Raw genomic sequence first — 25,255 nt, 5'->3', positions numbered from 1 at the left:
CCAGGCTCTGAGCCATCAGCCCAGAGCCCGACGCGGGGCTCGAACTCCCGGACCGCGAGATCGTGACCTGGCTGAAGTCGGACGCTTAACCGACTGCGCCACCCAGGCGCCCCAAGCCACATCTCTTTAGTGGAGAATGTTTCCTGAGGAATCCTGTCAGTTTTATATTATTTATATTATTTATAATATATAAATATATATATAATATATTTATATACATAAATAAGTATTTTTAAATATATATAAAATTATATATGATTATAATATATAAATAATATATTTATATTATTAATATTACTGGGTGATAAAAATAGAGCAGAAGTTATCTATGGTTAGATGGTGGCGAGGCTCAAAGAAAGCAAGTGGGAGTTGGAACAAATGTTCTTTTATGAAAATGTGCGTTTTTGTTTTGAAATTTTCTACAGACGGAAAAGGGGTGAAAAGGGCGAAGTGGTAGAGACTGTTGAAGATGTCATTGTTCGGAAATTGACTGCTGAACGAGTTGAGGAGCTAAAGAAAGTGATAAAGGAAACCCAAGAAAAATATAGGTACTTAGCAGAGGGAATGCCAAATGGTTGGGAGAGACCAAAGGGGCTGACTTTTGATACTGATCAGAATTTTTTAAATAATAGATTAAAAGACCCAGTTAACTCATTTCTCTTTATTTCTAGACGGCTGAAAAGAGATGCAGAACTAATTCAAGCTGGGCACATGGACAGCAGACTGGATGAGCTTTGCAATGACATTGTGATGTGGGTTATATTATATTGTTCTTCCTTCTGTATACCTTCCTCTGTTTTTACCCCTTTTCTCCTCAAGTATTCTGGCTTATCTCCTCCATCTGCCATCCCTTTAGTCTGGAGTGATTCTGGAAGGGAAAAGCTGCCCCATGGCCTGGTAGCTGGGAGGGGAGAATGAGTTGTAGACAATAATGTGGAATATTTCAGTGTGAAGATACAACTTAATTTTAACTTAAAAGTGGCTTTAGTTTGCCTGAATGAAGAGCTGGTAGTTTGGCAGCACACTAAAAATTTCCTGTTTTGCTGAGAAGTATTCCTTTTTAGGCCTTTCCTCCATAGAGTGCTAGCCTGGCAGAAATTTCTTTGTGAGGGTGTTATGACCTGTGGAGGAGTTAGAGCTGGCTAGGATCTTACCCTTACTTCCCGCTTTAGGAAAAAGAAATTGGAGGAAGAGGAGGCTGAAGTAAAGAGGAAGGCTACAGATGCTGCATATCAAGGTAAATGGAACCTCCTCCTGACTCCCTTTAGCAGTTAACTATATATACAGTACTGCATGTTAATAACAGTTGAAGACTATATTGTAACATAGAATCCACTAATTCCATTTTATTTGCGCACTTACCTATGTCCTCTTCTTTTTTACCACAATAAAAACATCCCTTTATATCCAGGAAGAAACTCTTGGAAAATGAGCTCTGCTCTGTTCTCACTAGACTTAGGGTCCTTTTAGGACGTGAAGGCTTGATAATATAGATGTTTAATATAATTAAGTTTTTAGGAAGCAAAGCTCTATAAGAAGATTAAGAATAGCCCAGTCATTGGATAAGAATATAAGCATTTGTAGCTCTAGCTCTGAGCCAGTGAGGTCTTTTCTCTTATTAAAAACAAAATCGTAATAATAAGTTGTTGAAGAGGATATTGAAGGATGTTTAAGCCACCTTCCTATTCCAAGAACCTATGAGATAGTTCAGTGGGTTTGCTTAGGGTGAGAATTATGCTTAGGAAAAATGAGTCTTAAAAGTTGATTGTCTCATGGTGACTGGCTGGCTCAGTTGGGAGAGCATTTGACATTTGATCTCAGGGCCGTGAGTTTGAGACCCATGTTGGGTGTAGAGATTACTTAAATAAACTTTAAAAAAAAAAGGTATCTGTCTCCCACAAGTAGAATACTGCTTTAATTAGGCAACATCCCTATTTGTCTTTTATGTAATAGCAGAGTAGTGACCGGTTTCGTTTATTTAATCTTGAAAACTTAAAAATTGTTGCTTTTTATGTTTTAGCTCGTCAAGCAGTAAAGACACCCCCTCGGAGATTACCCACTGTGATGGTCCGCTCTCCTATAGATTCTGCCTCCCCAGGAGGTGATTATCCACTTGGAGACTTGACCACAACCACTATGGAAGAGGCCACCTCTGGAGTGAGTATATTTTCATCTGCAGGAATTGATCAGCAAAGGGGCAATAAGCCAGCAGAGAGCTGAGTGATGAGGAAACCACTTTTGGCCTAGAGGCAATTTCCTCTCTTGGTCTGAAGGCCAAAGACTTAATTTACCATGTTCTGTGCTCTTAAGATAAGGATGGACCTAAAAATGTTGAGCCTTTTGACCTTTTGAGAGATAGGTAAAATAAGAAGTTGTTTGTAAGTAAACTAGTTTTTTAAAATTTCTGCTGAAATGAGGGATAGTGTTCTTGTAAATATAATATTGGTAGTGGTTAAGGAGTTTGTAACAGGCAGGTTGGGTGGAATGTTTGGGTCACTGTGAGTTTGGGTGGAACAGAGAAACCTGGAAGAAACATATGGCTGAGAGCAGGAGGGGTAGAGGGTTCTGGGCAGTTACACTCAGGACTAATAAAGTAATAGTTAGACACACTAACCCATCCAGATTAGTAGGGAACCTTCCAGAGTATGAGAAGTCAGATAAAGGTTCTCTGTTGTCTCTTAGGTAACCCCTGGGACTTTGCCGAGTACCCCAGTCACCTCGTTTCCTGGGATTCCTGACACCCTTCCTCCAGGCTCTGCACCCTTAGAAGCCCCCATGACCCCAGTAACAGATGATTCACCCCAGAAAAAGATGCTTGGACAGAAAGCAACTCCACCCCCCTCCCCTCTGCTGTCAGAGCTCTTGAAGAAGGGCAGCCTCCTGCCTACTAGCCCCAGACTGGTATGGAGACTTCTGTGGGTGTTTGAGAGCTGTGGTGATTTAGTACTTTGGAAGGGAGTGCCTGGGACCTAAAATATGACATGGAAAAAAAAAGTTCAAAAGAGAAAGAGATCTCCTGATTAAATGTTAACTTAACAAAAACAGAAACAAAAAACCAATAAGTTGATAGTATCCTCGGGTCCTGAGTTATCTGAAACCACATCTGTTTTGGTTCTCTTCTACAGAGAACTCTTGTCAAATAACTTTTAAAAAGTAGAGCTTCCCTTGTGTCTGAAATTATTCTCTATGGATATTAACTTCATGAAGTTTGGTCAACTGCTGAAGCTTTTTTGGGAAGTGGTAGTAAAGGAAAGCTTGAGTGTATCCTTCACCTCTGTTCTTCCCTAATAGGTCAGTGAGAGTGAAATGGCTGTGGCTTCTGGCCACTTGAACAGTACAGGTGTCCTCCTGGAGGTAGGCGGGGTTCTTCCCATGATACATGGTGGGGAGATGCAGCAAACACCCAACACTGTTGCAGCCTCCCCTGCTGCCTCAGGTAAGTCAATACTTTTCCATTATCTACTTTACTTCAAAGATGTTAATCTTAGTATTGACTATCTTTGGTTTCTAGCCTCTGATAATAAGCAACTGTCAATCCTAGATGTAAAGCCCAACTTTTTTTGGTGCTACCTTACCTATTAAACCACATAGTTCCCCAGATTGTAAATCCATTCTGTCTTCTAAATAGTAATATCTCTGGATGACCACAGCATAGATAATGATGAGAAGAATAGTGAAGCTGCTTCTCTGGGGCTTGCAAAATTATGGAAAGGCGCTAGAGATATCTGAGGCTGTAGTATAGGGGATCAAGATTTGGAGCCAGAGAACTGGACTTGAGTCTCAGGCTTCCTACATTACTGATTTTGTGACCTTGGCGAGATGACTTAACTCTTGAGATCCAGTTTGCTTTTTTATTAATTGCAACATAATGTACTTTACAAGGATGTTGAGAGAATTGAGTGAGATAGAAAAAGTAAAGCAAAGAGAAAAGCTTTACAAAATATCAAATCTCAGTTATTGATATTTGAATGGTGTTGAACTTGGGTGGTTTACAGCATGCTTAACTGAAGCAGAAGTGACAGATTCATTCATACCAGTTTTTCTTGGTTTTGTTGTTATTGTTTGATTTTCTTCCAGTGAAAAATTTCCACCCGTTTTTCATACACCCTGTGTGTTCTAGTATTTTGGTTTATTCCTAACTTGGAAGAAGATCTTTATTAGAAAGCTTGGAAAAAGTAAGGAAATAGATAATGAGCTTACTTAAAAAAAAGAAGAGTTCCTTTCATCCTTTGAGACTAAAACTTTTCTTGGTTGAGTCTTAAAGTGGCTCTTGCTTCGTATTCATGTGCTTTCCTCTTACCTCATTTTGTGTACCTCTTTGTTAGGTGCTCCTACTCTTTCCCGGCTTTTAGAAGCTGGTCCTACACAGTTCACCACTCCTCTTGCTTCCTTCACTACTGTTGCCAGTGAACCTCCAGTTAAACTTGTGCCACCCCCTGTAGAGTCTGTGTCCCAGGCTACCATTGTCATGATGCCTGCGCTGCCAGCACCATCCTCTGCTCCGGCTGTCTCCACTCCTGAGAGTGTAGCTCCAGGTGCGTCCCTGACCCACGCCCTGAGCAGCCACTAGATCCAAAATTTCATCTCGAGCTTCAGTTAGAGAAAGCTGACCAAGAGCATCATCTCCAATTCAGATGCTTGTGTCCTGTTCTCCATGGACATCTCTATCCTTAGAAAAACAAGAATGAAAAGATGTGGGCGGGCATTTATGTGTTGGGGGAAAGGGGCTAAGTGTACACATATGAGTAGGCTTGAGAATGTGTGCTCACCCTACTTTCTAGACAAAAGTGAGAACCAAAAAACATAGGCAGATGTAGATCTAAGGTAACTTTTTGAGCTTAAGTGTGTGGGTACTTGACATCTGTCTATAGCTTTGGTTGATCTCCAGGTGGTCACTTGGTACTAGATAAGCTTCTGAAATTCTTTTCTCTTTCTGTTATTCAGTGAGTCAGCCTGACACCTGTGTCCCCATGGAGGCTGTGGGGGATCCACATACTGTGACTGTTTCCATGGATAGCAGTGAAATCTCAATGATCATCAATTCTATCAAAGAAGAGTGTTTCCGATCAGGGGTAGCCGAGGCTCCTGGAGGATCAAAGCCTCCCAGCATAGATGGGAAGGAAGATTTAGATTTGGCTGAGAAGATGGATATTGCTGTGTCCTACACAGGTGAAGAGCTGGACTTTGAGACCGTTGGAGACATCATTGCCATCATTGAGGACAAGGTAACTATTCACAGAGCCCACAAGAATCTCTCATCAGTCCTACATAGGCTTCTCTCCTCAGCCTCTCCTTGCTTCTTGTAGGTACATAAACATTTTTCCTGCTTCTGCCCATCTCCATCTCCATAGTCCGAAGCCCTTTGGTGCTCACATTAGTCCTCTCACAGCCATCCCTGTGTTACTGGTTTGCATAGGACAGGTGCCTGCCCATTGGTTGCATCTGCTACATGGAGAAGATGGAGAGAGAACCTGTAGATTGAGGTCATTTCATTTGGTGCTAACAGAATTGAGGGACTTGGGCTTCTTTCTTTGACTTCAACAGTGTATGTATTATGCGACAGGTAGATGATCATCCTGAAGTGCTGGATGTGGCAGCAGTAGAAGCAGCACTGTCATTCTGTGAAGAGAATGATGATCCCCAGTCCCTGCCTGGCCCCTGGGAGCACCCTATCCAGCAGGAGCGGGACAAGCCAGTATCTCTCCCTGCACCAGAGATGACAGTCAAGCAAGAAAGGCTGGACTTTGAGGAAACCGAAAACAAAGGAATCCATGAACTGGTGGACATCAGGGAGCCCAGTGTTGAGATTAAAATGGAACCTGCAGAACCAGAGCAAGGCATCTCAGGTCCTGAAATAGTAGCTGGAGTTGTTCCAGCCACAAGTATGGAGCCACCAGAACTCAGAAGTCAGGACTTAGATGAGGAACCAAGAAACATTGCCCCAGGAGAGATTGCTGAAGCAGATGTTTCCGGTGGGAAAGGCGATGAGACTCCACTTACAACTGTGAAGACAGAGGTATTTAAAATTGGCCTGGGAGGGGCACCTGGATGGTTCAGTCGGTTAAGCAGGCAACTCTTGATTCTGGCTCAGGTCATGATTTCACTGTTCCTGGGACTGAGCCCCAGCTGTGGCTCTGGCTCTGTGCTGTCAGCAGAGCCTGCTTGGGAATCAATCAATCAATCTCTCTCTCTCTCTCTCTCTCTCTCTCTTTTTCTCTCTCTCTCTCTCTCTTTCTTTCTCTCTCTCTCTCTTTCTCTCTCTTTCTTTCTCTTTCTTTCTCTCTCTCTTTCTTTCTCTCTCTCTCTCTCTTTTTCTCTCTCTCTTTCTCTCTCTCTCTCTTTCTCTCTCTCTTTCTCTCTCTCTCTCTTTTTCTTTCTCTCTCTCTCCCCTCCTTCTGCACCTCCACTTACATGTGTGCGAGCTCTCTTTCTCTCTCAAAAATAGGGGCGCCTGGGTGGCTCAGTCGGTTAAGCGTCCGACTTCAGCCCGGGTCACGATCTCGCGGTCCGTGAGTTCGAGCCCCGCGTCAGGCTCTGGGCTGATGGCTCAGAGCCTGGAGCCTGCTTCCGATTCTGTGTCTCCCTCTCTCTCTGCCCCTCCCCCGTTCATGCTCTGTCTCTCTCTGTCCCAAAAATAAATAAACGTTAAAAAAAAAAACTTTAAAAAATAAATAAATAAATAAATATTAGGGGGCGCCTGGGTGTCTCAGTTGGTTAAGTGTCTAACTCTTGGTTTCAACTCAGGTCATGATCTTACAGTTCGTGATTAGAGCCCCACATCGGGCTCTGCGCTGGCAGTGCAGAGCCTGCTTGGGATCCTCTCTCTCTCCCTCTCTGCCCCTCCCCTGCTCATGGCCACTCTCTCTCTTACTCAAACTTTTTTTTTAAAGAAAAGCTTTAAAAATTTTTTTAAAAAATAAGTAAATAAAATCGACCTGGGAGGATGGAGGGTTATACTTTAGATAAGAAGTGACTGCTTAAGGGGTGCCTGGGTGGCTCAGTTGGTTGGGCATCTGACTTTGGCTCAGGTCATGATCTCGCAGTTCATGAGTTTGAGCCCCACGTTAGGCTCTGTGCTGATAGCTCGGAGCCTGGAGCCTGCTTTAGATTCTGTGTCTCCCTCTCTGCCCCTATCCCTCTCACGCTCTCTTTCTCTCAGAAATGAACGTTTAAAAAAAAGTGATGCTTAGGCCTTTGGTTTTCCTGTTGCATTCCTGAATTGTCACATGGTTGATGTGGCCATAGTCTGTAGGTGTGATCATTGCTATATATGCTTATCCTGTTCCTTGTAAGGTGACCATTAGATTCCTTTTACGTGGGTAGGACTAAGAGTTTCTTCTGTAGTCTGATCATTAAAAAATAAATTTCTGGGGGTGCCTGGGTGGCTCAGTCGGTTAAGCATGTGACTTTCGCTCAGGTCATGATCTTGCAGTTCATGTGTTTGGGCCCTGTGTCTGCTTCAGATTCTATATCTCCCTCTCTCTCTTCCCCTCCCTGCTCATTCTCTCTCTCTTGAAAAGAAATAAACATTGAAAAAATAAACTTCTGTAGCTGAAGTGATGTATCAGTATTTAGGGTATGTATTCTTTTTGGTCTTCAGGCATCCCCTGAAAGCATGTTGTCTCCATCACATGGCTCAAATCCCATTGAAGATCCTTTAGAGGCAGAGACTCAGCACAAGTTTGAAATGTCAGGTAAATAATAAGCCCAGGAATTCTTAACTCTGTAACTAACTTGAAATCCTTTGCTTAGGCTTCTTGAGGGATTGTGGGTTGTGGGCAAGTAGAGGAGGTAGAATAGGTCAGCATGGAAAGGAGAGCTGCAGGGGATTATTGTCCATAGGAAGGGGAAGGCTAAGGTGGAAAAATCTTCAGGTAGTCTTTCTCTCCTCTGCAGACTCATTGAAAGAAGAATCAGGGACTATTTTTGGAAGCCAGATAAAGGTATTTCAGACTTTTCTTTATTCCTCTTGCTGTGTGACTAGATTTCCCAATAGCACTACCTTTGTAATAAATTTCAGTGAACGTGCATCTTTTTTTCTGAGATGAGACTGGTTAAAGGAGTTGCGTGGGGAAAAGTTGCAGTGGACAGTCAGGCATACTGGCAGTACTGTGGCCACATGTGCTTCCCATCTGAAAGAATATGTGAATTTCACACAGAGCTTTCTTTTGCATTTATAATGCACAAAGAAACTTTGATACCTCAGAGTGATTTGGAGTAAATAGGGATGCCAGAGTCAGGGAGAAAATACAAGAAATCAAATTATTACTCTATCCAAAGAAAGTTATCCAGAGTTTTCTTTTTAGAATTACTAAAGTAGTTATAAACAGTAATAAACATTTAAAGTGATGCGATGTGAGCTTGCTCCATCAGATGAGACACAAAATAAAAACTATTTTTGATAACTTTGTACCCAGGGTCAGAGTTCCTCTCAAGAGCAAGGGGAAAGAAGGAACGCCTCTTAGCTTAGTCTTAAGTAAGTAGCTTTTTTTTTTCTTCCTTTTAAAAAGATCCTGGGTCTTCTTCTTTGTCCAGGTTCTAAATTAAACTTGATCAGTTAGTGTAAGTAGATGGTAGTATAAGTGATAGAGAGCTCAGTCAGGAAACAGTGTGAGGCCATTTTCTAGAACTGATCTAACCCAAAAGATCATGTTTAATGACACTTTGCTGGATAGCTTTGCTTGCATTTGTTGACCGGAGCACACTGTGTCTAAGGATGCCCCAGGTGAGGATGAGGAGGAAGATGGAGTCAGTGAAGCGGCCAGCCTCGAGGAGGCTAAGGAAGAAGATCAAGGAGAAGGCTATTTGTCAGAAATGGATAACGAACCCCCTGTGAGCGAGAGTGATGATGGCTTTAGCATACACAATGCTACGCTGCAGTCCCATACACTGGCAGACTCCATCCCCAGCAGCCCTGCTTCTTCACAGTTGTGAGTATCTGAGATTCTTCTTTGAGGCCAAGATAGTGGAGGTGAGAAGTGGGAGAGTCTTTTTCATCTTCTCTTTCTTGGTCTGGAACTAATAGTTGACAAGAAATGATGAGGTTTTTTGTTTTTTGGTTTTTTTTTTTTGACTTCTGCTTAATGGGACTCTCTTCTTTTATTTCAGCTCTGTCTGTAGTGAGGATCAAGAAGCTATTCAGGCACAGAAAATCTGGAAGAAAGCTATCATGCTTGTATGGAGAGCTGCAGCTAATCATAGGTGAGTGAGCTTTACCAGTCAGTAGGAACATTTTCTCCTATTCCTCCTGCATGTTTGTGACTAGAGAAGAGTGAGTAGGTTTATATGGGATTGGTGGCATTGGCTTTTACAACCTTTAGCTACTTAAATCATGTTCCCTCACCTGCTTCTGAAGGATAAGTAAGTAATTGCACCTTACTCTTTTTGGACAGATATGCCAATGTCTTCCTGCAGCCTGTTACAGATGATATAGCACCTGGCTACCATAGCATTGTACAGAGGTAAGCCATGATCCATTCAGCATACTGACTTGCCTGAATTGTAAATTGTTTAGTCTTAATGGATTTTTGCTTTAGACAGTAAGTTTAAAGCAAATGTTTTTGATGTGAGTAAAGGTAACCAGGTGGTAAGCTAATCATTTCAGTGGCTGGATCACCAAACATAGTCTAAAAGAACCCCCTTTATTACCTTTCCCAGAACCCCCTTTATTACCTTTCCCAGCCAATACTTACTGTATAGATTAACTTTGGTTTTTGGATTAAGTGCATATTTGGGGGTGAGGGGGTTAGTATTTGAGTCCTGGCAGCTAAGACTAAGGGTATATATGAGAAGATGTATATGGTAATAATATATTCAGATCCATTTGGGTCCTCTTCTCCTCCATTTACCTGTTTTTTTTTTTTTTTTTTTTTTTTTAGGCCTATGGATTTGTCAACTATTAAGAAAAACATTGAAAATGGACTGATTCGCAGCACAGCTGAATTTCAGCGTGACATTATGCTGATGTTTCAGAATGCTGTAATGTATAATAGCTCAGACCATGATGTCTATCATATGGCAGTAGAAATGCAGCGAGATGTCTTAGAGCAGATCCAGGTACTTTGAGGATCTTTAGTATTTTAGCAAGGATGAAATGAAAATATTCAGGTGAAGGGTTGATACTGATGTCAAGAAAGGGTGCTGTGGCTTTTACATAGAATATTCATCAGGGACACAATTAGGAACATAAAATTTTATTCTTGCTGGATTCATGTTGGTTTTCTCATGTTGGCTTGGTAAAAGAGTTATGAGAATATTCTCCCTTAGGCAAATAACTTCAGTTTCCTGAAATTTTTAAATAATTCATTTATAAAATGGTAAACACCTTTTTAAAAATTATATCAAGTGTGTACATAGTAAACAGGATATAGTTTATTCTTTCCATCATAGATAATCGACTTCTATAGTAGTATTACCAGACACCCTTTGGGATATTGGGCTTCCAAGGGATGTTATCTGTCTATTGTCTGCTAAAGTAAATTACCTAATGACTTTTGGTTCAAGTTTTTTTCTCTTTCTCATCCTTAAGAGATACTTATTTTGTATGATGGCCAAAAAAAAGTTATGTGTATTTAGGGGCGCCTGGGTGGCTCAGTAGGTTAAGCATCTGACTTTGGTGCAGGTCATGATCTCACAGCTTGGGAGTTCAGGCCCCGTGTCGGGCCCTGTGCTGACACATTGGACAGAGCTTGGAGCCTGCTTCAGATTCTGTGTCTCCCTCTGTCTCTGCCCCTCCCCTACTTGTTCTTTCTCTCTCTCTCTCTCTCTCTCTCTCTCTCTCTCAAATATTAATATTTTAAAAAAGGTTATACATATTTAGCATTTTTAGTTCCTTTAGCATATGTAACTAGAATTAAAACCTAAAATGCAAAACTTGTAATCAGTTGAGAAGTGTTTGAATGCTATTTGCAAAAGGGTACTACATGAAATCCTGTTTACAAGCCAGAAGTGTCTGAATTCTTCCATACTGGCTCAGATCTTGGGGCCAACCCTGTTTCTTTTCCCTGTAGCAATTCCTCGCCACACAGTTGATTATGCAGACATCTGAGTCTGGGATCAGTGCTAAAAGTCTTCGAGGGAGAGATTCTACCCGCAAACAGGATTCTTCAGAGAAGGTGAGGAGACCAAGAAGGAGCCTTGTATGCCAGTGTTCCAGTGCTAGAAGTCTGAAGCATCTAAGGAGCCTTATGTTACTACTTGCTACTTGGTAACTGCTGGGCTGCTACATTCCAGTGGTGTATAGACATGTGTACATCTTAAGATGGTGGTGGTTTGCACTTATCCAAACATTGAAGAAACCTGCTGTGACTGAAGGGCCCAGTCATACAAGAAATTGTGAGCTGAATGAGTGAATTGTTAGTTTCTCTGCGTGAGTGCTTGCATGGTGGGGGAAATGACTTGCAGCAATCAGGGACCATCAGTTCCTGTTCCAGACGCATAATGGCCAGACTGCTTTTGGTTCTCTTTCCTCTTGTTCTTGAGTTTTTTTTTTAATTTTGTCTTTGTGTATGTGGTGCTTGTGTCTCTGTCCTGAGGTTTGGGGTGCTTGTGGCTGAGAGTTTCTGTGGAACCTGATCAGTGTTTGTTTGTCCTCTAACAGGACAGTGTCCCCATGGGCTCTCCTGCCTTCCTTCTCTCTCTCTTTGTAAGTATTGAATGGCTGCAAGGGGTGGTGTTGCCACAAAAATTCTCAGCTCCTGCTGGGGGTGGGTGGCAGAGGGAAATCCAACATGCAGACCGTGGCAGTGTCTTGAACTTCTCTTTATTCAGGTCATTAAGAAACTGTCTTTTCTGCATTTCTGTCTTTCTGCATGTGTGTGTGTGTGGGCTGGGTAGGGACTATTTATGAGTTCACTGGGCTGAAATGAGGTACTCTTGGTAAGGATCTAGGATGCATCTGCTCCTCATTTCTTGACTCCACCTTTTGCCAATTCTTTTCTTACAAATAAATGATTGCTCAGAGCAGCCGATACTAGCTGGCTTCTAAAAAGTGTTCCTCATACCAGCAGATGCCCAGCACATAATTATTTTCTTTTCCCCTAATATTAAGTTGCATGACTGATGCCTGATACACAAACACTCTATACAACTTAAGATAAGGCTCTTAGGAACAGTGACCACTACATATAGTAGTGGCTGGTAGAATTAGAGATAAACTTAGTAAAGCTAGCCCTAAACAATTATCGTTTTCCTCTGTAAATTGAACAATCCTCTGGCTCTGTGTTCATATGGGGCATTGAGGCATGATGTAATGGAAGAACATCAGGCTAGAAAACCACATGTTCTGAAACTCACTGTATTATCCGTTGGAGCCTTGTTTTCCTCATCTGTGTGATGGAGCTCATATAACGAGGTACCTGTCCAGCCTACCTCACAGGGATGTTGTGAGGATAAAATGAGATAATAAGTATGGAACTGGCTTGAAAAAAATTAAAGTGTTATACAAATGCAAGGTGGTATTTTTATTCTTCATGTTGCCTCAAAGGCAACTTGTGTTCATGAGCTTTTAAAATTTTAGAGTCCTTGCATGTTAAGAATGTAAAAATGGCCTAGCCCAGCAAAAGTGTTCACTGATTCATCTTGCCTACAGGCTTCATTCAGCCTGTACCACAGACGGAACACTGTAATCTCCCTTCTTTCCTATTGGCCTGCAACAATGACTGTGGATCCCCCAAGCAGTTGGCTGGCTGTTGGAAAGCTGGTTAATAGGATCTTTTATCTATTGAAGACAGCAAAGTATTGCACGAGAGGAAGGAGCTGGGCTGCAGGGAGAGAGCAGCAAATGGAAAGAAGCCTTCTGATTGTCCTGATCTCATGGAAAACAACTGTCAGGAGGTGCTAGGGAACTAGTGCCAGGGTCAGTCTGCAGGAAAGGCCTTTCTTATAGGGACCAACAGCTGGACAGGTATGTTAGCCAAGAATCTCACTATCCACTGCCCTTTCTGACCCTCCCACCTTTCTTTTACTCTTCCTCTTCCTTTGAACATGGTTTGGGGCCTGGGTGGGATGACTAATAGTCATTCTTTGGGACCCCAGGTGAACCCCAGTGACCTCTGTAGTGGGCAGGAGCAAGATACTCTGTCCTGCATTACCTCTCACAAACTATTGCCAGGAAGTTTTAGCCCACTCTGTGGGAAGACAGATCTATGCCCTTCATATCCTGGATTTTTCTGCTGATTCTCTTCCTCTTTCCCCATGAAACCAAATTCCCAATATTGTTGCAACTTCTCTCTCACCTCCTCAGCAACTTGTACTCATGCTCCGTTTCTTTGTCTGCCTGTCATCTAGGATGGGGGAACCAGGGGGCGCCGCTGTGCCATTGAAGCAGATATGAAGATGAAAAAGTGAAGCTTCAGAGTACCCTCACTGAGCTGAACCTGAAGTAGAAGTAAACAAGATAGAGCTTGGGCTTGTGGGCCCAGTTCCAGAAGTGGAAGTTACAGAAGAGGCATCTGGGCCATGTGACATGAGCTGGGGAAATCTCTCTCAGAGAGTTGGAGTAGCACAGTTGCCTGTTTTAGGGCAAAAATCATGGGCTGTGTTAATGTCCTAATGTGTAGCTAGCAGATTGTAGCTAGTTTGTACTGTCTTGTGAAGTGTACAGACTTTTTAAAAAAACAAAACCAGAAAAACACCTGTGAAATGTGTGTGTACACAATACACAATAAACTCTGAAAGAAAAGCCTAGTCTTTGGTGTGTTCTCTCTGTGTATGCGAATGAGAAACTTGTGGGGTTTTTTTCTGCATGATAATTGTCTTATCATCTTTGGAAACGAGATTATTGCAGGGGGAGTGGTATTATAAATATGAGCTGTTCAACTGCTTGGAGAAGGTAAGTAACCAAGACTAAATTTAGAAATAATGTTTTAAAGTGTTGCATCATGCAATGAGGATAATCTTATTAAGCTTTTCTTGAATGTTTGGGAAAACAAAGTTCTCAGTGTTCTGTTCATGGCATTGCTTTTGAAGAAGATTAGAGCATGGACATAGGTCGTACTGACCTTTTTCTCAGACATCGGTTCTACCTAGTGTACTGTCTTTGCAGATGATATTTTTAGGACATTATACTATTTACTTCCTATTTCTATATGTAGGGTTTATGTGTAGTTTAAAATTCATTGTTGAGCTTGGGTGGCTCAGTCGGGTAAGCATCTGACTGGCTCAGCTCATGATCCCGCGGTTCTTGAGTTTGAGCTCCACATCGGGCTCTGTGCTGACAGCTCAGAGCCTGGAGCCTACTTCAGGTTCTGTGTCCCCCTCTTTCTGCACCTCCCCCACTCATGCTCTGTCTCTCAAAAACTAAACTTCAAAAAAATAAAAATAATAAATTCATTGTTATCTGAAGGCTAAAATCCATGTAAGAGTTAACAAATTTATCATCTAAGTTTATTCTAAATTTTGTTACTAAATAACTGTGAAACGAAATAGTTATGAGCCTTATTATGAAGAAATAGGTCAATAAAAAAGAAATAGACATAGGGTATTGTCTAGAATGTAGAACCTCCTTAAGAAAGATGTGTTTAAGAAAGTTATTGGAAGTTGCGGATCTTTATGGCTTGAACTATATAGCTTGTTATGATGCTCAAGAAGTAGAAGATATGTTCCTGTGAAGTGATAGAAAAGAGTTCAGTCAATCCAGGAGTTAGAAGATTAAGTAACTGTAGTATATTCTCAAAGCAGTCTACAAACTTGCATGTGATGCAAGCAGTGAGGCCCTAAAAATTGGAGAGGACTGTGGAGGAGATCCGTTAAAGGACATAAGACTTTGGCTTGGCAGAGAAGGTGATGGGTGAGCTTGGCAGAGCAGATTAGATTAAAGATCAAGACACTGACCACGAGGCTATGACATTTATTCCGGAACAGAGGATGAACTTTGAGAAAAATAGTGGATGAAAATGGGGAAGTGGGCTTGCTTACTGAATACCAGAGAAGGAAAGAGGATTAAGTAAATGGCGTTGATGGTGGGCATAAGGTAATTGGGTAGGGCAAATGATTTTGGAGATATTCAGGAAGTGATAATGAGTTTTAGAAATGTTGAGTTGAAGCAGGTGGTAGAGCACCTGAAGGGAATTGACTTTTGGATGCATGGAAAAATGAGACCAGAATACACATAAGTAAAGGTAGAGGTTTAGGAGCCATTTGAATAGGAGTCATCTGATCAAAGTTGAAACCTTAAAATACAGACATTATTTTAAGGAAGTATTCATGAGGAAGCAGAGGCCAAGCAATATAGAAGACAAGGATTTCTTGAAACTTGTAAAAGGGAGGATAAAGGGGTAAGAAAATCAGGATCGTGTAAATGAGAAAGGGTATTTTTAAAACTTGATATTGCAGTTCTCATTCTGAGAAGTGAGCGATAAATATGATCTGGAGGGTGCTTCAGGTAATTTTAAAGGATGTTTTGAGGATTTAATGGTTGATAAATTTAAAATGCCTATACATTGAGCAAAGTATCTCTTGTCTTTCAAATGGATGGCCTTCCAATTGAGTTTAAGGGCGATTTGGGGTAGAGGAATTCTGTTCAACTAGCTAACTATGCTCTTGTTCTTCCTTCCTTCCTTCCTTCCTTCCTTCCTTCCTTCCTTCCTTCCTTCCTTCCTTCCTTCCTCCCTTCCTCCCTTCCTTCCTTCCTTCCTTCCTTCCTTCCGAGTATAAGGAAACCCAAGAAAGAATTACTGGGTAATACCTTTGTTAACCTATTTTAACTGTTTGACATGCGGCTTTTTCATTTTATTCCCAATGACAAAGATTTCCTCTCCTGTGTCCCTTCAGCTAGCTTTTATTCTTTCTAATGGTGAGTAGAAAGAAATTTCCTTTCCTTTATCTTTCTACTGAACTTTGGAGATGGAAACGTCTTGAAAACAGTGATGTGAGTGAATTTAATGCATTTTTTTTCTGTGTATTTACAGATGGGGCATGAGTGGGTTTGGTTGGATTCAGAGCAAGACTATCCCAATGACTCTGAGCTGAGCAACGACTGCAGGTCCCTCTTCAGCTCATGGGATTCCAGTCTGGATCTTGATGTGGGAAGCTGGAGAGAAACAGAGGAGCCAGGGGCTGAGGAACTAGAGGAAAGCAGCCCAGGGAGAGAACCTAGTGAGCTGCTTGTGGGGGACGGAAGCAGTGAGGAATCTCAGGAAGAGGCAGAGCAAGTCAGCTGCCAGAATCTGCTCCACTTTCTTTCTGAGGTAATGGGGAGCCATTGATTCCAAAGTTTGGAAGTCCCAAGTTCCTAAGAGAATGCTTACCCATACACATTTCTACCACTTTTGATATTGTTGACTAAAAAAAGCTCCATAGTGGCAAGAACTAAGTTAATGGCTATGTCTCTAGCACTTGGTGCTAATACAAAACGTGTGCCAAATACGTACTTTTTGGCTGAATGTTCTAAGATTCCAGGTATTAGAAGCCCAAGGTCATAGGAAGTGGGATTTCTCTGTGTAGGACCACCTTATGAATAGCATTGCAGTTTGTTTTTCTGAGTTATGGGAGGCAATGCCCAGACTCTTTTTGAAGCTTATAACGTGACTTGAAGGCAGTATTTTGCAGTGTCCTTATTACCTTCGTTAAGGTTTACCACCAGCAATAAACTAAATTGGACAGAGTCTGTGTGGCAACTTCACACATTCAGGAGAACCTAGGTAAAGATCAGCAAGAATCCAACTCCTGTGTTGTGTTCCTTCTATCTGGATTGTCCATGGTGGATAAAAATTTTCAGCATTTTTCTAGACTGCCACTCTCAATTGATCACGGTTGACACAACGTGAACAATGAGAACGCAAGCTTCTTGAAGAGGCAAGAACGATATCTATCTTGTTTACTGTTAGGTGCCTAGCAACTAGTCCAGTGTCTGTGTATATGAGATATTTTATTCATTTTATTTAAAAATTTTTTTTAAATGTTTATTTATTTTTGAGAAAGACACACAGTGTGAGTGGAGGAGAGACAGAGAGAGAGTAAGACACAGAATCCAAAGCAGGCTTCAGGCTCTGAGCTGTCAGTACAGAGCCTGGCATGGGGCTCAAACCCACAAACTATGAGATCATGACCTGAGCTGAAGTCGGATGCTCAACCGACTGAGCCACCCAGGCGCCCCATTTTATTATTTTTTTTAATGTTTATTTATTTATTTTGAGAGAGAGCACAAGCAGAGGAGGGACAGTGAGAGAGAGACAGTAACTGAGGCAGGCTCCAGGCTGTGAGCTGTCAGCACAGCCTGATGCGGGGCTTAAACCAACAAACTGCGAGATCATGACCTGAGCTGAAGTTGGACACAGCCAACTGAGCCACCCAGGTGCTCCGATATTTTATACATTTTAAATGATGGAATGAATGAATTAATCCATTTCCATCTCAAACTTAGTCACATTCACAGTATAATCATGTAACATTATTCATATGTAGATGATCGTTTCTATTGGTGTTCCTATGCATCTAATAATAAACTATGATTGCAGGTAGCTTATTTAATGGAGCCACTGTGCATTAGCAGCAAAGAATCAAGTGAAGGTTGCTGCCTTTCGTCTGGTGCCAAACAGGAGGGAAGGGAAATTGAAGCTACTGAAGGAGAAGAACCATGTAGAGAGCCCGGACAGCTTTCAGCCTGGGTAGACACCTTAGTAGCTAAGAAGTCACTGGGAGAAGATGGAAGGCCAGAGGTGGCTCCAGCTCCCTCAGATGTTTGTGCAATTCAGCAACTACGCACAGAGAGTGAAGAAGTAAGTGGATAACTTAAATCATCTGACTGATTGGTCCTCTGTCCAGGGAGGCAGAACAGAGTGGTTACTGCATATAGGTTATCTCCAGTGAGTTAGCTACCTGGGCTCAAATCCTGGTTTTAGCACCAGTTAGCTGTGTGACCTTGGGTGTGTCAGTGAACATCTTAGAACCTCAGCTTTTTCTGCTGTAAATGGAATAATGGTGCTTTCTCTACCTTAGGTTTGCTATGAAATCTAAATGAGACATTTCATGTAAAGCTCTTAGCTTAGTACTTGGCTCATAGTAAGCAATGAATAAAATTTAGAATGCCATTGTCGTTAATATTGTCTGATCCACTAGACTAGTTAACTTAAGGTCCACATGTCATGCTAACAGTTTTAAAAGAATACAGCATCCATCTAGCAATTAGTATATTGCTTTTTCATTTTTTTCTTGGGGTATGGAATCACACTTCTCCAGACATATTGTTAGCAAGAAATCATTGATGTAGGTCTAGTTAAGTCACCTTTCTCTGATTTCTTTTATAGCTTTATATAATTGACCCTTCTCATCTTAAGGTCAGATTTCATTTACCCCGTGCAGGTAGAATTAGCTTGCAGATAGTAAATCTCTTTGTAAAGTTTCCTTTGTTGCCTGGCATTCTCAGGGGAAGATTCAGCAAGAATCCAAAGAGGAGGACAAGGGTGAAGGGTATGTGTCAGAGTTGGAAGACCAGCCCTGTTCAGGTGAGTGTGATGATGGCTTCAGCATTCAGGAGACTCCTTTGGTGGATATCCTTTTCAGCCGTGCTACCTCAAAGTCGTAAGTATGGATTTTTATCCAAGGTTGTTAAGATTCAGACTTTTATTTATGCCTATTTGGTTTTGTTTTTTTTTTAGTTTTTATTTATTTTTGAGACAGAGAGAGACAGCATGAGCAGGGAAGGGGCGGAGAGAGAGGGAGACATAGCATGTGAAGCAGGCTCCAGGCTCTGAGCTGTCAGCACAGAGCCCGACGCAGGGCTCGAACTCACAACCTGTGAGATCATGACCCGAGCCGAAGTCGGATGCTTAACCGACTGAGTCACCCAGGTGCCCCTATTTATGCCTATTTGAATTTGTTACCATGAACATGGATTACTTTTATAAATTAAAGGAAATTAGAATTGCAAAACACTAGAAGTAGATTTAAATATAATTTTATTGTACAAATAGAAGTCTGTATGTTTTCCTCTTATAAAACAAATCTGTTCCAGGTGCCTGGCTGGCTCAGTCAGTAGAGTATGCAACTCTACTTGGGGTCGTGAATTTGAGCCCCACATTGGGTGTAGAGCCTACTTAAAAAAAAAACTGTTTCATCAACATTGAGAATCTCTTTCATAAATAACTTTTCTCTCTAATTACTATTTTTATTTGTTCAGGAAACCTGGCTCAGTCAAGTTGCCCCTCAAGTCTAATACTCAAAATCTTCTTTCAAAAATACTAAAGCAGCTTCTCTTAACTTGAAATATAAAACTTGATATTACTTTTGGTTAATAGTGATTATTAAGAGAATATTTATAGAGTTTGGGGTCTCTTATGGAAGCATTAAATATGTTTTTACTCCTATGTTGTTACTCCCTTCAGATATTAACTAGAAGTGCTATGTATTAAGAAAATCTCATTAGCCACCTGGGAGAGACAGAATACCATTTGTGAAGTTACTGTTTCCTTTCTGTCCTGTTTTATCCCATAGGTCTGAACTAGGCCAGAGTGACCCTGTTCAGGATCACTTGCTATTTAAGAAGACTCTCTTGCCAGTCTGGAAGATGATTGCCAGTCACAGGTAGGTCTCCACACCACTCTTGGCATTCACAGCCACTCTTCTCATTTAGAGTGACTTTCCAGGGTTTCTTCACCCTGTCAGAGTTTGTCCCTTTACAGGTTCAGCAGTCCTTTTCTGAAGCCTGTATCAGAAAGGCAGGCCCCGGGATACAAGGATGTGGTGAAAAGGTCAGTGAAAAAGGGGTCGAAAAAGGTTGGTTGCTTTTATATCTGTCTTTTCATACTTTTATTTCCCATTTATTAGTTCCTTCCTTCCTCTCTTTCTCTCTCTCTTTCTTTTTTTAAAGATTTTACTTTTTAAATATATTTTTTAATGGTTTATTTTTTTGAGAGAGAGAGAATATGAGTGAGGGAGGGGCAGAGAGAGCAGGAGACACAGAATCTGAAGCAGGCTCCAGGCTCTAAGCTGTCAGCACACAACCCAACACTGGGCTCAAACCCATGAACTGCCAGATCATGACCTGAGCTGAAGTCAGACACTTAACCAACTGAGCCACCCAGGCGGCCCATAAAGATTTTATTTTTAAGTAATCTCTACACCCACCATTGGGCTTGAACTTACAGCCCCGAGATCAAGATATGTATGTTCTGCCAACTGAGTCAGCCAGGCACCCTGATTACTTCTTTATTTCATTTACATTAGTTATAAACTCAAGATATATTTTACAGCTGAACAAGTTTGTAAAGTTACGGTAAGTTTGGTCTTCATTTGAGAAGGAATGCAGGGAACAAAGGATAAATAATAGGCTGTTTTCTTTTCAGCATTGATTTTTAAGTAATATCCATTCATCTTATATTAGTCTTTGATACTGTTTGATACTGCTCTTTTGGAACAAAACTTTATATTTTTTTTTTTAAGTTTATTTATTTATTTTGAGTTGGAGGACAGAGAGAGAGAGAGAGAGAATCTCAAGCAGGATCTGTGCTGTCAGCACAAAGCCCAGTGTGGGGCTTGATCTCATGTATTGTGGGATCCTGACCTGAGCCGAAATCAAGATTTGGATGCTTAACTGATTGAGCTACCCAGGCGCCCCTGGAATGAAACTTTGAAAAGAATGCTATATTCATTCAAGCAGTTGTAGGTATGCTAAGGCAAAGATGCTACTCCAAATGTTTATTTACACACATTGGTTGATAGCACTATTTTGGATTTTTATAGCATAGTTCACCTAAAATGCTGTCATAAACTAGTGTATAAATTGTGTAAAAGATCAGGAAAGGACGTTTGGAGACAGACTACTTCATTCTCTAGATAAGGAAAGTAAGGCTCAGAGGTGCTCATGACTTGGGAGTGATCAACAGTGAATAGCAGAACTAGATCTAAGCCAGATTCTTTTTTTTTTTTTTTTAAAGTTACATCCAAGTTAGTTAGCATATAGTGCAACAATGATTTCAGGAGTACATTTCTTAATGCCCCTTACCCATTTAGCCCTTCCCCCCCTCCCACAACTCCTCCGGCAACCCTCTGTTTGTTCTCTATGTTTAAGAGTCTCTTATGTTTTGTCCCTCCCCTGTTTTTATATTCTTCTTGCTTCCCTTCCCTTATGTTCCATCTGTTTTGTATCTTAAATTCCTCATATGAGTGAAGTCGTATATTCTTTCTGTGACTAATTTCACTTAGCATAATACCCTCTATTCCATCTACATAGTTGCAAATGGCAAGATTTCATTCTTTTTGATTGCCGAGTAATACTCCATTGTGTATATATACCACATCTTCCTTATCCATTCATCCATTGGTGAACATTTGGATTATTTCCACACTTCGGCTATTGCTGATAGCGTTGCTATAAACATTGGGGTGCATGTGGCCCTTTGAAACAGCATACCTGTATCCCTTGAGTAATACCTAGTAGTACAGCTGCTGGGGTCGTAGGGTAGTTTTGTTTTTAATTTTTTGAGGAAGCTTCATACTGTTTTCCAGAGTGGCTGCACCAGTTTGCATTCCCACCAGCAGTGCAAAAGAGATCCTCTTTCTCCGCATCCTTGCCAACATCTGTTGTTGCCTGAGTTGTTAATGTTAGCCAGTCTGACAGGTGTAAGGTGGTATCTCATTGTGGTTTTGATTTATATTTCCCTGATGATGAGTGATGTTGAACATTTTTTTATTTGTCAGCCATCTGGATGTCTTCATTGGAGAAGTATCTATTCATGTCTTTTGCCCATTTCTTCACTGGGTTATTTGTTTTTTTGGGTGTTGCATTTAGTAAGTTGTTTATAGATTTTGGATACTAACTTTTTATATGATAATGTCATTTGCAAATATCTTCTCCCATTCTGTCTGTTGCCTTTTAGTTTTGCTGATTGTTTCCTTCACTGTGCAGAAGCTTTATTTTGATGAGGTCCCAGTTGTTCATTTTTGCTTTTGTTTCCCTTGCCTCCAAAGATGGGTTCAGTAAGAAGTTGCTGCAGCTGAGGTCAAAGAGGTTTTTGCCTGCTTTCTCCTCCAGGGTTTTGATGGCTTCCTGTCTTACGTTTATGTCTTTCGTCCATTTTGAGTTTATTTTCGTGTATGGTGTAAGAAAGTGGCCCAGGTTCATTTTTCTGCTTGTTGCTGTCCACTTTTCCCAGCACCATTTGCTGAAGAGACTGTCTCTATTCCATCGGATATTCTTTCCTGCTTTGTCAAAGCAGGAAACCCATATGTTTGTGGGTCCATTTCTGGGTTCTCCCATTCTGTTCCATTGATCTGCGTGTCTGTTTTTGTGCCAGTATCATACTGTCTTGATGATTACAGCTTTGTAATAAGAACTTGAAGACCAGGATTGTGATGCCTCCAGCTTTGGTTTTCTTTTTCAAGATTGCTTTGGCTGTTCGGGGTCTTTTCTGGTTCCATACAAATTTTAGGATTGTTTGTTCTAGCTCTGTGAAGAATGCTAGTCTTATTATGATAGGGATTGCTAAACCCGATTCTTAACTTCTAGTTCAGTCCTCTTTGTACACTGCTGTGTCTTCTCTTATATACCCACTTTTTGTGTCTCATTAAATAATTATTTAGGTAAACATTGACTTGATTCACACTCTTTATCTCCACACAAGGAGAAGGACATTTTTAACTTTTGATTATGTAGTAAGAGAAGTAGATTAAACAAGTATATGACTACACATTGTAAACAGTCAGTCAGTCAGTACGATGGGAGTGACTCATCATTGGAGCTCTTTACAACTTTGGTACCTGGGGCTAGCATTCCTCCTACAGTAGTAAGAGTATAGTAGCTGGGCTTGTGGGCTCTGGAGTCAGGCTGCCTCTGAATTGGAATCCAAGCTATGTGACTTTGAGCAAGTATTTAGCCTCTCTAGATGTGTTTCCTCTTTGCCAATTGGTGATAATAAGGCGCCAGCTTATAGGTTTATTGAGAGAATAAGTGAGTTAATGTAGAAGGTACCTAGCACACCTCTTGGCCTATTGTAAGAAGTCAAATGTTAGCTGCTCTTGGCATTTTATCGTCTGATGGGTATTTTTATCTTTGCTACTGTTTTATTTGCTATTTTCATTTACTACTTGGAGAGCTGGTTTTCCATGAGAGCATGTTAGGTCCCACATATTCACCATGACAATTTGATTTTCTCTCGTTTTTCTTGGCCACCTGTAGACCCATGGACTTAACTAGCCTGAAAAGGAATCTGTCTAAGGGACGGATTCGTACCATGGCTCAGTTCCAGAGAGACCTGATGCTGATGTTCCAAAATGCTGTGATGTACAATGACTCTGATCATCATGTGTACCATATGGCTGTGGAGATGCAACGAGAAGTCTTGGAGCAGATTCAGGTAGTGTATGTAAGAGAGTTATAAGAAGAAGGAGTACAGCCTCTGGAATCTGATTTTAGTAAGTTTGAGAATAAGAGTGATGTTAAAGTGACCTGTGTTCTCAGAGTTTATGTTTAAAGGTGATTAAAAGCCCTGAGGTACTAACGTTGTACCTACTGCTTTGGAAAACCCTAAACCTCTGTAGGACCAGCTTTAATAGAATAATGAAGTAAAGTAGTATAGGAATACAGGCAGCAGTGAAGAAGTCTCAAGAGAGTTGGGAATACAGAAGTAACAGGAGCTCCTACTTCCGGAGCCTCAAATCAGAGGGCTAACCATGCAAACCAAAGACTGGAGTCACTCCATTTTTTGGTCGCTCTACCTATTGATATTAACGTATGTTCACACTGTCTCATCTATAGGGGTAAGACATGGTAGCCAAAAGAGGACAGAGAGTTTCTTTTCTGGGCAAGACCATACTTTAAAGAAAAAAAGCATAGTCAGATCTTACTGCAGAAAAAGAAATAAAATTACAGTCAAATCTCTGTAATTTTTAAGATTCATAGCTTGCTATTACCTTGTCTTTGTAGGTTCTGAGTGTTTGGTTAGACAAAAGAAGAGACTTAAATAGTATGGAATGAGAACCAGCCAAGCCTGTGGATGTTGGAAAACCTCTTTTGTTAACCAGGAACTGCTATCCTGACCTTTTCTGGATTTGGGACCTCTTATTGATAGTTACAGAAGATCCCAGTACTTGTTTACCAGTTCTCTGTTGTCTTTTCTAATAAGAAAAATGCCTTAATTCACAACCAAGGAGTCAAAGGTGCCTGTGGACATAACATAAAACAGGGAAAGCTGAGATTTGGGGCTAAGCCATAAATGTTGCCCACAGCTTTGTTCCATAGGCTTGATTTAGATGTAACTAAATTAAACGTCTTATAACTGCTCTGTAAATAAATGTTATTTCACAAGTTATAGATTGCTTTTTAATGATTACAGAATCTTGTATTAAAGGACAGTATCTGGTGGAATGAGTAAGGTACTTGATTTGGGTTTCTTACATATACTGTCTGCAGTTGGATGGTGTAGGATGAAGCGAGAGTGTCTATGATTTGTCTCCGTATTTATAAAGTTGAGATAATTGAAGCGTCCTTCAAATGGCTAGGAGGGTGAAATAAGATGAAAATGTTAGAAAACATCTAGTGCTCTTAAGATTCCCAAGGGGGAATAAAGATGCCTGTAAGCTGGCATGCTCTGTTGGATAAAAGAAACCAGCCACAGCAATTTCTTACTTGACACATCCCCAAAGGCAAGTGAATTAAAAGCAAAAATGAACTATTGGGACCTCATGAAGATAAAAAGCTTCTGCACTGCCAAGGAAATAATCAAGAAAACTAAAAGGCAACCAACGGAATGGGAAAAGATATTTACAAATGACATATCGGACAATGGGCTAGTATCCAAAATCTATAAAGAGCTCACCAAACTCCACACCCGAAAAACAAATAATCCAGTGAAGAAATGGGCAGAAAACATGAATAGACACTTCTCTAAAGAGGACATCCAGATGGCCCACAGACATATGAAAAGATGCTCAACATCACTCCTCATCAGGGAAATACAAATCAAAACTACACTCAGATACCACCTCACGCCAGTCAGAGTGGCTAAAATGAACAAATCAGGACACTATAGATGCTGGCAAGGATGTGGAGAAACGGGAACCCTCTTGCACTGTTGGTGGGAATGCAAACTGGTGCAGCCGCTCTGGAAAGTGTGGAGGTTCCTCAAAAAATTAAAAATAGATCTACCCTATGACCCAGCAATAGCACTGCTAGGAATTTACCCAAGGGATACAGGAGTGCTGATACATAGGGGCACTTGTACCCCAATGTTTATAGCAGCACTTTCAACAATAGCCAAATTATGGGAAGAGTCTAAATGTCCATCAACTGATGAATGGATAAAGAAACTGTGGTTTATAT

General features: G+C 41.1%; 2 protein-coding genes across 5 annotated transcripts in view; both read left to right on the top strand.

Annotated features, from left to right (window-relative positions):
- LOC121010756 (bromodomain-containing protein 8) overlaps positions 1-18,548 on the top strand; it is a 27,065-nt gene extending 8,517 nt beyond the window's left edge. The window contains exons 5-23 of one of the 4 annotated variants that reach the window (XM_040444573.1): positions 426-548; positions 672-752; positions 1,173-1,237; positions 2,021-2,157; positions 2,683-2,901; positions 3,292-3,436; positions 4,326-4,535; positions 4,945-5,225; positions 5,564-6,016; positions 7,601-7,694; positions 7,897-7,943; positions 8,716-8,930; positions 9,109-9,201; positions 9,393-9,461; positions 9,879-10,056; positions 11,010-11,114; positions 15,909-16,187; positions 17,457-17,717; positions 18,365-18,548. In XM_040444573.1, the coding sequence (XP_040300507.1) occupies positions 426-548; positions 672-752; positions 1,173-1,237; positions 2,021-2,157; positions 2,683-2,901; positions 3,292-3,436; positions 4,326-4,535; positions 4,945-5,225; positions 5,564-6,016; positions 7,601-7,694; positions 7,897-7,943; positions 8,716-8,930; positions 9,109-9,201; positions 9,393-9,461; positions 9,879-10,056; positions 11,010-11,114; positions 15,909-16,187; positions 17,457-17,717; positions 18,365-18,523 (3,214 nt within the window). In that variant the 3' untranslated portion in view covers positions 18,524-18,548. Of the gene's footprint in view, positions 1-425; positions 549-671; positions 753-1,172; positions 1,238-2,020; positions 2,158-2,682; positions 2,902-3,291; positions 3,437-4,325; positions 4,536-4,944; positions 5,226-5,563; positions 6,017-7,600; positions 7,695-7,896; positions 7,944-8,715; positions 8,931-9,108; positions 9,202-9,392; positions 9,462-9,878; positions 10,057-11,009; positions 11,115-11,599; positions 11,645-13,287; positions 13,687-15,908; positions 16,188-17,456; positions 17,718-18,364 lie in introns of those variants that run through there. The other 3 variants (XM_040444574.1, XM_040444576.1, XM_040444575.1) reach the window with 3 other exon arrangements.
- Positions 18,549-18,737: 189 nt separating this feature from the next.
- LOC121010760 (bromodomain-containing protein 8-like) lies at positions 18,738-24,304 on the top strand. The gene is made up of 4 exons (XM_040444581.1): positions 18,738-19,521; positions 19,620-19,688; positions 23,114-23,291; positions 23,861-24,304. The coding sequence occupies exons 1-4, from the start codon at positions 19,505-19,507 to the stop codon at positions 23,909-23,911; spliced, it is 315 nt and encodes a 104-aa protein (XP_040300515.1). The 5' UTR covers positions 18,738-19,504; the 3' UTR covers positions 23,912-24,304.
- The last annotated feature ends 951 nt before the right edge of the window (positions 24,305-25,255 follow it).

Source organism: Herpailurus yagouaroundi, unplaced genomic scaffold, assembly GCF_014898765.1.
Source record: "Herpailurus yagouaroundi ecotype Mexico unplaced genomic scaffold, PumYag 192, whole genome shotgun sequence".
NCBI classification, from domain to species: Eukaryota; Metazoa; Chordata; class Mammalia; order Carnivora; family Felidae; genus Herpailurus; species Herpailurus yagouaroundi.
This window is presented reverse-complemented; position numbering and strand designations above follow the sequence as displayed.

Bases quoted from the DNA above. Each gene is read 5' to 3' on its own strand.
- LOC121010760 (XM_040444581.1), top strand. The intron at 19,689-23,113 runs GTCAGTGAAAAA...GGCCACCTGTAG, and splicing joins TACAAGGATGTGGTGAAAAG to ACCCATGGACTTAACTAGCC. The intron at 23,292-23,860 runs GTAGTGTATGTA...TTGTCTTTGTAG, and splicing joins AAGTCTTGGAGCAGATTCAG to GTTCTGAGTGTTTGGTTAGA.